Source organism: Topomyia yanbarensis, chromosome 1 (assembly GCF_030247195.1).
Source record: "Topomyia yanbarensis strain Yona2022 chromosome 1, ASM3024719v1, whole genome shotgun sequence".
Taxonomy (NCBI): domain Eukaryota; kingdom Metazoa; phylum Arthropoda; class Insecta; order Diptera; family Culicidae; genus Topomyia; species Topomyia yanbarensis.
Window position 1 is genome coordinate 192,843,630 of NC_080670.1, and position 13,418 is coordinate 192,857,047.

General features: G+C 40.6%; 1 protein-coding gene across 2 annotated transcripts in view; it reads left to right on the plus strand.

Moving 5' to 3' along the window:
- Positions 1-11,372, plus strand: part of LOC131685464 (uncharacterized) — a 33,257-nt gene extending 21,885 nt beyond the window's left edge. For both annotated transcript variants that reach the window (XM_058969196.1, XM_058969204.1), the window contains exons 4-9: positions 7,708-7,875; positions 7,939-8,111; positions 8,181-8,268; positions 9,132-9,284; positions 9,358-9,633; positions 9,703-11,372. In XM_058969196.1, coding sequence (XP_058825179.1) covers positions 7,708-7,875; positions 7,939-8,111; positions 8,181-8,268; positions 9,132-9,284; positions 9,358-9,633; positions 9,703-11,229 — 2,385 coding nt within the window. In that variant the 3' untranslated portion in view covers positions 11,230-11,372. The remainder of the gene's footprint in view (positions 1-7,707; positions 7,876-7,938; positions 8,112-8,180; positions 8,269-9,131; positions 9,285-9,357; positions 9,634-9,702) is intronic.
- The last annotated feature ends 2,046 nt before the right edge of the window (positions 11,373-13,418 follow it).

Consider the following 13,418-nt stretch of genomic DNA (forward strand, 5'->3'; position numbering starts at 1 on the left):
AGCGTCTGACAACAAATTGAAAACTAACGTGATGTTGTGGTGCTCGGCAAACGATTACTCAGGTTGTTGTCTTTTTGGTCGTTTTAACGGTTAAAAGATCAAAATGGTGAGCAGCAAATTTATCCTATAACATCGAACAGAAAACTAAAGCTATTAAGAATATATGTTTCAATTTGAAGCTATTATCAAAATATGAATTCTACTTGTTGTAATTTTGATGTTCGAATTTGCTCGAGTATCGCTTTGCGCCCACTAGTAGTTATAATCTCTTTTTTCGAACCGTTTCCTATCCTAGTCAAAAAGAAGCATCAAATTATCGTTTTTTCGCTTGAGATACTTTCTATCATATGCTGATTTCGTTTTTAGATAAGAGTTGCTCTAGGTTCGTTCGGAACTGTCACTTTTGCATGGATATTGTAAACATTACACGGATACGAAAAACTACCAAAAGTTGAGCTCTTTTGGCTCAGTCTCGGGGTATCGTGGGATAAGGTAAAATTAGGTAAACCGTGTTGAAAGTAGTTTACCTTTAACCACGGCAAAAATCACAACTCATTGACAGGTTTTTTATACTCAACCTTGAGTTAAATATGCTTAAATTTAAGTTAAATCTACCTAATTGTGGGTATACCTCGAACAACTCAAAAGTACCTTATTCCATGGAAGACCTCGACTGAGTCGGATCTTTCTGTCTGCTTTTGACAACACTAATAAGTGCGAAAGCGACGCAAAACTCAAAACTATCTAAATTTAAGTTAAAAGAACTTATTCTGTGGGTTGTTTTATTTTTCCGTGTAGAGCAAACCTACACGCAGAATTTTATTTATGCATCGATAGCATACTTTTCTATCTGCCTCTCGTTTCTTCTGCTGTAAATTTTATGCATTGGACATATTCGGTCTATCCACTCATTGAATGCTTACTAGAAGTATATTCTACAGACACTTTATATAACGGACTAGCGGAGAGAAAAACAGTAAAAATGGCATCATGGAAGCTCCCATAAGCTTTGCATGGGCTTCCTCTTGTACTTCCCCTCTCAAAACCCTCATGCTCGTTTGGCTGCACTTTTTGACAGTCCGTTTGGCTGCAATTTTTGACACTTTGCTAGTCTGTGTATGAAGTGTCTGTAGTATATGCATGAAAATGCATAAAAATCACAGCAGAAGAAAAGAGACGGGAATAGAAAGTATGCTAACTATGCATATTTTTGTTTCTCAGTGTGGGGCGACTCGATTCTAAAACCGAAAACAGCAATAGATTCAGCCTTCAAAACCAGAGATGCCAGATTTGTAGACATGTCTGCAAATTGGCAGACTTTTAATTTAAGCTGCAGATTTTTTCTATGACGCAGATATTTGCAGATTTGTTAGTTTGGTTGCAGATATTTACAGATTTTTGAATATCCCTCTCGCAGGTTGATGGGATTGACGGTATTGTAAACATCATCAAGCCACAATAGATTCAATAGAGTTATCTAAATATAAGGACCTTCGCTCTTTTTAGTTTTTATTTGCACCAAGTTCTACTCCTAGAGGTTAATTAGTTCTCATGTTAATAATCCACCAAACATGACTACTGAGGATTTGATTTATATAAGAAGCCCGCTTCAAGATGTTGATTACAATACGCCTCGATAGTGGTGTGTCGAGGAGGCCGGGAGGGCTGATATGAGCCTTTTATCTGTTCTATACCTTTCCTCTATTTACCAGCTCATAACCAACAATCAACCAGTAACAAATAGATAATTGAGAAAGGATGTGCTATGTGTGGTGATTGGCTATTCAAGTATTAGTAGTGTTTGAAGTACTAATGTATGTCTCATGTGATGATCATAACTTCAGCTGTATCTTGTACCTATCTAATCTATTACGTCTCTCATATATTGTCTTTTATTTCTTCTTTTCGAGTCCTATACTGCCATTCTACACCCGTCTTCAGCTGGGTCAACAAAGATGGTGATAGTGAACGTCTTAACACTCACACATTCTCAAACGCGGTCTCAGCGGGAACCTACAAAAATGCCATCGTGCACGCGATTACGACTCAGTCACGTCCGAAAGTCTATCCTTGATCCTAGAAGCCTAGGTCCATGCCTTCAGCTGGACCAATTAAGAAAATACGCCCATACCTATTAGACAACACGTCTCATGGCGACATGACCGGGAACCCTATCGATATAAACGATCCCACTCTCTGCCAGAATTCAAACCGCGCACTGAAAATTTAATATCAGACTCACGGTTCGCGAGACCATTCAAGAACACACGTTACAAAATCACGTCAGCGCACAAACGTTAGAGCTCCTCGCGATTTTCCAAGCAACCTACGAACTCGCAAACATGATTACACCCCGGTGATAAGGTGAAAATCTCAGCACACATAAACTTACCAACACGATCTCAAGCGTCAACCTACAAACTCCCGCGCTCGCGCCATCATGAATCGGGATCGTCCGGAAGTCTCTATCCTCGGTACAAACAATCTAGGTCCTTGTTAATTAATAAAAAATAATAATAAAATTGAAAAATAACTCCCATATCCACTAGACAAAACGTTCCATGGCGACATGACCGGAAACTAGTGATATGGGGTAACTCTCTCTCTCTCTCTCTCTCTCTCTCTCTCTCTCTCTCTCTCTCTCTCTCTCTCTCTCTCTCTCTCTCTGTCAGAATGTGATCCGTACACCGAAAACTAAAGATCAGAATGACGGTCCCTGAATATATGAAGCGCCGCAGGGTTTCAAAATCGAATTTATACACGCGAAGTCACATACACGCGAGCACACGCGACAAACACGTCAACATACGAACGCTTAAGCCCTTCGCGATCATCTACGCACACCTATGCCCGAGATCGCGTAAACTTGATAACAAACCGGCAATTGTGTGAACGTTTTAGTACTTACGACGTTACAAACGCGGTCTCAAACGCGAACCCGCAAACGCGCACGATCATGAATCGGTCACGTCCGGAAATCTTTAGCCTTCATTCTAGCAATTTAGGTCCATACATTCAGTTGGACCAATCAAAAAAAAAAAAATAAAGCACGTATCCACTAGTCCACGCGTTCTACGGCGACATGAATGGGAATTCTAATGATATGTAAGAACCCACTTTCTTCTGGAAACTGAACCGTACACCAAAAATCAAAAATTAAGTATTAGATTCACGGTCCGCGCGCGATCATTCTAGAACACACGCGAATATGCGAAAGGCACACGGTTATGAAATAGAATTTATACACGCGAAGTTCATACACGTTAGCACACGCGACATACAAACGCACACGCGGTCGAGCACGTTAACGTACAAATGTTCGAGCCCTTCGCGATGATACACGCGATCGCGAGTCCCTACGCCCGCACATACCTGAACCGTACAATGAATATCACATTCAGAATCACGGCCCGCTACATTTGGCCTAATGCAGTGTTTTAGTGGGCGACATTGCCTGTCTCGTCTGCAAATTGTGTATGTGATTCTGACGGGGAGCCCTTCCGAGAACCTAGCTCTACAGCTCCAGTAGGACAACTCTTGAAAAAAAAATGCAATATACCACCAAGAGTTCCCTTCTCTAGATTGATGGGTTTGACGGTATTACAAACATCATATTTCGTGCATCGGTTTCAATAAATCTTTGACAGAAAATCCCATTATGCATTATGCCTAGATAGCGGTGAGGAGACTAAACTAGCGCCGAATTGACGCTAGCTCCAAAAAATGGAAACACCATTTGTGTTCCTGAGCAAACCCCTAGTCAAGCGTGATATCCCGCAAGAAAAGGATCTCATTTTAAGCTGGTGAGAACTAATGAAATCGAAACGTTTGGTTTGACCTTGTAAGCCAATGCAAGATACACTATGCCAGCGGTTCTCAACCTTTTTCATACCACGGACCCCTTAGAAATTGCCCTGGGTTGCTACGAGCCCCCACGGATAAACATCGATTTTGTATGCTATAAATATGTTATTTTCAGTTTGTTAGGAAACAAGACTTGAAATTCCAATCTGCACTCGGAAAATATATTTTTCTTCGCGAACCCCCAGCAATGACTTCGCGGCCCTCTAGGGGTCCGCGGACCCCAGGTTGAGAATCACTGCACTATGCTATATCTCTCGTTAGTGAAGAAAAATTTAGGTCAAAACTATGTTTTCTCCATTAAGGAGAAAATTGTTTAAAACCATGCTCAGGAACACAAATCGTGTCTCCGTTTTTGGAGCTAGAGTCGAAACGCACATTCCATGACTTATTTAGTTATAGGTTTTGTGCTCTACTCTCGCAAAGATGGTTTTAAACAATTTTCTCCTCAATGTAGAAAAGCTAGAATTGTTCTCCACTAAGTTCTCCGCTAAGAAGAAATACAGTATAGTGCATCAAAGATGACGCCAGAAAACCTTCATTGACACTCTTCGACACCAGTTTGGCTGTACCGACCCTTCACGCGGGTGTCGTCGTGTATACTGTCGAATGCGAATTGCCAATAGCTTTATAAATGCAATAAATTATACAATACTGCCTTTTGTTTGCCGTCCGAGTTAGTCGCTGATTTATCCATCTTTCCGGTTAATATGTCGACGCACATGTGTTTTTTTTTCGTTTTTTATTTTTATTAGTTTGCTTTTCCATTACTCTTGCATCAACAATGTTTTTGGTCAATATTGACGCTCTTACTTAATCTATTTGCATTTTTATCTTTATTTTGCATGTTATTTTTCTTTTCTGAAGTTAGATACGTACTAACACTTACTAACACAATTATTTGCAACGGAACAACGGAAGTTCATGCCTCGCGGCACAAAAAGTCGAACAAGTAGACTAGCCCCGTCCAACAGATAAAAGTTTGGAAGAACAGATTCGGTGAAAGGTTCGAAATGAGGCTGATGGAAAATAAGTTGTTTTCATATACTCGTTGATTTTTTCAGAATGCAATTGCGAACCAGAAGTTTCAGTGGCTGCAACAAAGGGATCTTTAGGGAGCGAACCCCATATTTCGCAATTAAGGCACCCGTTGGAGACTACACCAGCAATCTCTACTTCCTGGGCGGGTACATAGACAAGATACTTCTTCGTACACGGCCAAGTGGTATTTAGTTAAATTTCGCATATATCGATGATGTTAAATGGCTCATCTTTGCCCACATTCAAGTTTGTTATGAATATATACCAAATTCGTTACTGATACTTTTTGCATGTATCAGGAAATTAGCAGTTGGGAAATTGGATTATGAGATGATTATGACTTTCATTGGTTTAGTTTTCGATAAAAATACGCTGAAAAAATAAGTTCAGTTTGGACAAGGAAAAGTTTTTTTTAATAGCTTTTTTCGTTGGAAGTGCCCAATTTGAATTTTTGACGGTAGGTAGGGAACATAATTATCTATCTAGGAACAAAATATCGTCCGAATCAAAGATGGGGTTTTTTTGTAAATCGATTTTAAATTTTCAAAATCGATTTTTTTCAGTGTAGGAGTCGATGAAGAATTTTTTAATATTTTTTTCAAAAATTTAACTAATTGTGTGAAAATTACTCTTGCAACATTATTTTGTAGGATTTGACATTTTTGGACCATTTGAAAAAAATTGGTTAAAAAAGTTTGACCCTTTTCAAAAGACAGTCTAGATCATTTATGAAAAAAACGAAGTATGCAAAATGGCTTTTTGTGACAAAGTTCTAACGTACAGAAAGTTTCATTAAAATCTGAGAGGGTGCTGCCAACTCTGAATACGATTTAGCGCGAAATTCAATGAAATGAAATTCACTCGGAAATGAACAACTGAACTTAAGATTCCACAGAACAGCAGTCTTCTATCACCTCTCGAGCACAATTAATCACAATTTACAGCGGCCTAATGCAACAGTACGATTTGTTTGCTCCTCTCCTTTGCATACCATGGTTTTTTCCTCTTATGTGCACCACGTTTTTATTGCTGGCTGCTGCTTTTTCAGCTTATGTTTCAATTCACTCAATCGCGCCTTCCGAAGCGATACACGCGCCTTTCAAATCTACAAATACTACATCGGTGTTCTTTATTTTACGTTTACGTTACTGCAAACCCGAATAAAGACGTGACTTAGGTCACAAACTAATTATGTCGGCACACATAGAATAAGGGAAACATCGGAATGTCCCCAAAAAATCAAAAGTTTTTTTTACGCGGTTTTTTTTTTGGGCGGTATTTTTTTACGCGGTTTTTTTTACGCGGATTTTGAAATTTACGCGGTTTTCATTTACGCGGATTTTGAAATTTACGCGGTTTTCATTTACGCGGATTTTGAAATTTACGCGGTTTTCATTTACGCGGATTTTGAAATTTACGCGGTTTTCATTTACGCGAAGTTCTGGTTTGCTGACGGAAAAGAGAAAACGAACGTTTATTTTTTGACTAGAAGAATTAAGGAATGTTAGTTTTCTTATTGTATCGATTTTGTTGACTACTTTATAGAGGAAAAAAAAATGAAAGAGAGATAGGTATTTTAGAGCGAATTAGTTATAAACTTAGAACGGAAAAGTAGCGCTAGGCGGGCGCATGTGGGCATGATCGAAAGTGTTTCTATATATTGTAAAACATAAGGGACAAACGGCTCAGTCAAGCTAACGCATAGAGCCGTACCAAATAAACTAAACAAAAAAGAAAATCAATTATATTTTTAAACATTTGAGTTCAAGATTATCATTAAGGTACAAATTCATTAATACGTTCGTTTAGTGGTGTCTAAGCTGCACGCAGAAAAAAGATTTGTAGGTTCAATAAAATTATGCATTAAATTCAATAAATTAAATTATTGGTCGGGAGACAATAAAATTATTTATTGAATTCAATAAAATTTATTTATTGTTTCAATAAAACAAAATTATTGTTCCGTTTTTCAATAATTATTTTATTGAAATTAAAAGAAAATTATTGATACTAAAAATGTATTTATTGAAAATAAAAATTTGTTGTTGTTCTAATAAAAAAATATTTTCAAGCCAATAAGTTTGTTTGTTGAAGTGATAAACAATAAATGATTGGATTCAATAACACATATTTTTGGTTTAAATATGCTAATTTTTTCTGCGTGTGGTTATAGTCGGTTTTCTATTGATATACAGGAGTGTTTTGAATTTATCGTCCCCATGCACGTAGACATCAATGAGGCTGTTGGTGGCTGTTTCGAGCGACCGACCGGCTCATTCTCGGCGGAGCATAATCTGTAGCAACAGTGGAATTTAAATTCAACATGTTGCAAAACAGACTCGCCATACAAAATACCCTTATGTGAGCCAACCAATGTCTTATCTGATTTCAAATCAAGCGTGGCCATTAACATCATAAACAGAGAGAACCAGTGTCGGTCTGAGTCTGTGTGTCGTATACGTCGTTGTACATTTGCTCGTCTGCCTTCCACACTGGGACATGAATGGGTCCAGTCCTTCGGCTGAACACTGAACCCATTCACTGTCTCTATAGACCAGCAGCAAGCTGTAACCGAGGCAGTGAGTCGTGCGGGGAGGTGAGGATCATCATATAGATTAGAATTGAATTGCCGCACTTGTAATCAAATGATACTCAACGAACCGTTTGTTGTATACCCATCCAATTAGTGACGGGTGTCGAGTCCGGGCGCGCCGCGCCCTGACTCAGAGCACTCTCTCCTCAATATGAAAAGGAATGTATTCTAGCTAATATTTTGTATTCTCTTTCATTTCCCACCCCCTGCAGGCACTAGGAAATCTTTACTTTGCCATTCGCACCATCGGGCAGTTGGAGATTTGGAACTTTCTCACGCACGAATGGGATACGGTCGGAGGCAAAAACATTCACACCGGCAACATCGAATCGGTTGCCACGAAAGAGAAGGCTAAATTCCCTCAGCAATTTTTCCCGGAGGTGAGTGTGCTTAATTCTTTGATCAATAGCAGCCTAGTTTAAATCATTGTTATTACCTTCCAGTGCAAATGGTCTCGCAAGGGCTTCCTGCGAACTCGCTGGTCTGTCAATGGAACCGTGTTTGATTTGGTCAACATCCATCTGTTTCACGATGCGTCCAACCTGGCTGCCTGTGAGGAGTACCCATCGGTGTACTGCAAGAGCCGTCGGAGGGCTCTGGTGCATACGCTGGAAAGGTAGTGTGGTAATTTTTGTAATGAAATTTGAGCAATATTTTAATATTCGTCCATTTCTAATTTCGTTAGATTTCACAAGGATAAACTGAACAAAGCTGTGCCATATTTTGTCTTCGGCGATTTCAACTTTCGGTGTGACACTGAAGGCGTCATTAAGGTTAGTACAAATTGAAACTGAAATAAAATTTAAGATTAGCCCTTCTGATTTGCCAGAATTAAAAAAGCATATGACACATTCTTTCGTGACGTTACAACAATTTGACGAATCTTTGTTCGACAATTATTTTATAACTTTATCAAATGAGCACCTACATCCAAACTTATTACAGATTCAGAAAGTAGACAAAATTTCACGAAAGATTCAATCAATATAAACTGAATATACTGGAAGAGGATTGTTTCCTGACCGATAATGTAGCGTGACGTTACAACGCGTGACAAATTAGAACTTTTAAGGCATTTCAATAAAAGTCAAATCATCAAATTCTAGTGTATTCAGTTTATGTTGATTGAATCTTTCGTGAAATTTTGTCTACTTTCTGAATCTGTAATAAGTTTTAATGTAGGTGTTCATTTGATAAAGTTATAACATATTTGTCGAATGAAGATTCATCAAATCGTTGTAAACGTCACGAAAGAATGTGTCATATTTTCAAATAAAACTTCTTTGGCAAAGTCCGTGAACCATGAAAGTATATGCGGTACTTCGAACTCAAATAGGCACTGCCGACTTGTCGTGGGCGAAAGACGAGTAATGACAATCCATATTAATCTTCTGAGGAAACCTATAGAATTATTGCTTTGGATTTTTACGGCATCAAGTCTTTTAATACTGCTGCCGTGCTGGGACGTATGATGAAGCTTTTGCATTAACAAATGTTACAGTCAGTGGGTGTCACATGAGCCATTTCCATCGCGTAATAGTAATGATTCTAAATATTAGGACACGTTTCAATTCTGACATTGCACAAAATACGGAAATACATTGTTTCGCGTCTGTTTTTTTCTGTTTGTTTGCAGAAACTGACTGAGGATCTCACGAAGCACCAAATCCCGCACGCAAAAATCGACAACTCAAAGGTTCAGTACCGCGACTCGGAAGGTGCAAACGTACTTACGGTAGGCAAGAAGGAGTTCAACCATAACGATCAAAGCACTTTTAAGGAGAGTTGGGTAAGTACGGATGCTGTCTATTTCTGTTATTGATTGTAATTTTCATCTATCCTATCCATTTTTCCCATGACAGCTGCGTCAATTCGATCGCGAGCTGGATTCGCTGCGCAGCATACTGTACGAATATCCAATCACATTCCCGCCCTCCTACCCGTACGAGGAAGACCCGCTGCAACCGGGTAGCTACATGTCCACTCGTTGTCCGGCCTGGTGCGACCGGATACTGCTTAGTCCAGCGGCCCGCAAACTTATCGACGAGGGACGAGAGAACGGAAAGGCACAAGGTGCGCCGATCCCTAAGGATATTTACGGTATCATCGGTGAGACGGTGTGTATGGGAGACCATAAGGTTAGTAGTTAGTGATAGCATATCGATACGCCCGAATAACTAACTCTTGACTGTGTTGATTTCTTCCAGCCGGTTTATCTCAATATTCGAATTAAGACGAGTCAAGGTATTTTAAATTACTGTTCCTGTGATACGCATGCGCCTAAACGTGTTGAACACTTTTCCAATAATAGTACTATTAATGTTAATAATAACAATAGCTGTAGTAGTAATTTAGCTAGTAAACTTGTTTGTAGTAATAGTAGTAGCAACAGTTGCGAACTCAACAATGCCTACAACAGCAACAACAATAACAACAGCATACGAATCCCCACTACTGCTAACGAAACGAAGCCTGCTAGTGGCTTCAACACTTCAACTCTCATCACAAGCACCATCTGCACACCTGTTTGCGCAACCGATCCCTCTTCTCCCACAGCTGATACTACTACTACTACTCAAAACGACAGAAACAACAGACCATCGCTGCAGTCTAACAACAAACATCACTGTTCGCACTGCTTCGGTCGTATTCAGACCACGTTTGATGAGATTCTTTCCAAGCTGGAGATGTCAGCCGGAGCGTGTCCCACCGAAACAAACAAACCGATTGATCAATCCACCCGAACCGCGGATGAACCGCTTACGGTGTCCAAAGCCCCCTTGTCGGTCCGCATCAGCGTTTTCGACACGGACAGCAACGCCAATGTTTGTATGTGTTCATTGTACAGTAGTAGCTTTAGTCTAGGTGGAGAAAACCGGCGCAGCCGGTCCGGTTCTGTTAATTGTCGTGATCAACTACCGTCACCGGATACTAATCCCCAAATATGTCCCAACTGTCGAAACATCATCAAGCATCAACCGGTCGAGCACCGGAAGACACTCATCTCGCGCAGACTGATGTTAGCTAACGACATCATTGTGAATCGTATCGACAACCATTATCTAAACACTTACACAAACTCCACAGGGAAGACGACAGCCGGTGGCACAATCACCCATTTCGAACCCTACACTCCGGAGAGTGTAGAATCTCACTCACCCGTGCCAGAGGGTGCCAACCGGTTAGAACTTGACGAATCTCAAACCGTAGATCTGCTGGATCAAAGTGCACCCCTGCTGGAGGAACCTGCTAGTTCCAACCAATCACCCGCCATCTGGCTGAGTGATTCGAAACAACCACCCACCAAATCGTCGACGGGTGCAGCTAATTCGGCGAAGAAAATTCTTGCTACTGAGGGTGAGGGTTTTTCCAGCTCCAGTACTACTACTAGTCGGTGCGGTGTGTCCCCGCGCCAGCTGAAATCACGCCTGGAGAAGCTCAAGCGAATCTCGGACCGCCGGAAACAGTTTCAACAGGGTCGAAGTTCGAACAATAGTAGCGGGGGTACACAGACCGCCGCCACAGGGACTGCGAGTGCGGATGAGCTGCTGACGCTGAATGTCAGCGGGAAATCTAGTCGAGGGGACGGTGCTGATGATGCAGCAGGGAAGGAGGACCTTGCACTCGTTTCGCCACCAGAGACATCTGGCGGTGATGGTGACAAGCGGGGGACTGAACGGAACGATCGCAAGCTGGTCAATTGCTTCCAGCGGCATTGTTGTGCTGTATCGTAGTCTTAGTAGCTTTTTTTAGAGAAAACAGGTGCACATGGTTTGCGACGTGTGTTTCTGCTGTACTTACGCGGTAATGTTTTTGTGGTTCATTTTTTTTGCGGCACAAAAGAAGCAAGAAAGTAAAACGATTTGTTTTTATCCTATTTGAGTGTTATTTTTATTTTATGCTAAATGTTATTATTTTGTTGTGTTTAGAGAAAAATTTGATGACTTTTTTGCGTTCATATGCTTGGTTGGATAGCCATGAATCGGCTTTGCATCTAGGAAGGAATTGGATCCCAAATTGAGCTACTGACCCTGGGGAAAGTTTCAAAATGGAACGTTAATAGAACCTGTGATAGATTTTCCTAGATTAGATCATTGGTGAACACCAGGAAAATCAAGACTTCGAAGAAAATAACGATTTTAAGTAGCGGCGACATCGACTATTTCGACTAGGGACCCTTGTTAATTCAACCAACGGATATTCTGGCTCTTTTTTATATTGACCTTATATCGGAGGAACCGATCTTTCGAGTAAGCAAAATTAGTTCCAAAATTGCACGCGCTAATTTATAGAGAACTGTCATATCACATATCCTGTCCTGTCATTTGTTTCAACTGATGGCTATCTCTCCGAAAAGGTAATTTTTACTTTGTTTTGCCTAGTTTTTTTTTCCTTTGTTCTTATTAGCTAGCCTGTGTTCGATAGTGTGCTCCCCGTTAGCTGTTCCGTGCACGTGTGTGCTCCAAACACCAACATTCACTAAAAAATCGCTTATTGCAATGCAACAGTGAAATGCGTCTACCCTATAATTGCTTTACTGTAAGTGCACCAGTCTAGAAACGTGCGCCGCCACGAAACATTCCCTAAATAATTACCGTTTTTTTTCTTTCTCCCTGCACCCCTCCACCACAGGTGACGACAGTCAGGAAATCAGCCACGACGAACTTCGCGCTCGACTGCAGGAGTACGACGATCTGCATACGCGCATCAGCGACGAGCGCAGTGAATCAACAACGGTGAGGTCGCACTACGTGCAGATTACCACGGCGAGGTCGCAGGATTCTACCACCGGTTCGGACGACGGTCCCGGAATTGATGGTGGTGTTATTAGTGGGGAAGTACCAGCCTCGACCGGATCGGATGCCGATTCGGTGTTCTATCAGCAGAACGCCGTTGGAGCCTGTAGCTCCATGATATTTAGGGAGACAACCGTTTAGATGGGGTACTTCTGGTTTTCAGAGGTATCGTTTTGTTGCGTTGTGAACTATGTTACAGTGAATTTCAAAATTTACAAGTAGTGTTTGAAAAGCAAAGTGCGCGGCATTAGACTACATAACTATACTTCATTCCTTTTAGATATCATTGATTCGATCCAACAGACTGGTCATATAGAATCGGTCAGTTTTATTTTAATTGAAAATTCCTTGGATATCCTTTTGGGGAATTTGGAAGTCTGTTAATTTGATCTGAATTCCGTCTACTTTCCTGTTACCTACGCGTTTATTTTCATCTGTCAGTAAATCAAAATCCCAACTCAGCGAAGTAATTTGGGAACGATGAGTGATAGTCTCGGAAGAAGACTCATTGGACGAAAGTAGCGGTGGTAAATCAAAAGTAATGATAAAGGAAGTGGATACAATGGATGCGACCGTAGTTGGAGTAGGAGTTGGCTGAGACGAGACATGCGAATAGCAAAAAATCGAACGTCGAATGCAGCCAGTCCATTTAAACTATACGAGGCAGAAAGAGAGGCTATTTGAAAGGAACGATAGAATGAACAGAAAAAATGAAAAAGAAAACATCTATCGGTAAGTCCCGTCCCTGGGGAATTGGGGGGAAACACAGAAAGGCAAAAACATAAACGAGAAGATGTCATTCACGTATTTGGAAATGAAAAGTGACAAAGAAATATTCGAAACATCAACGGGTGAGCTTAAGAGTCTTCTCGACCTAATGCGTTCAATGTTATATTTCGGTTTTTTGCTTCATCGCTCATTCGTTCGGTACAGCGCTGTCGTTCAATTATTTTTAACTCCAACTTCATTAGAAAAATCAATTTTCTTTAGATGCTGACTCTGAGTCGACTATTCACAGTTGGTGGATACAATTTCATTTCTAATAGACTGTCGAAAAACGATTCTGCGTAAACAGACTCGTGCGTAAGGAAGTAGAGGGCGGGTTCAAAGTCCTCCCATATTATGAT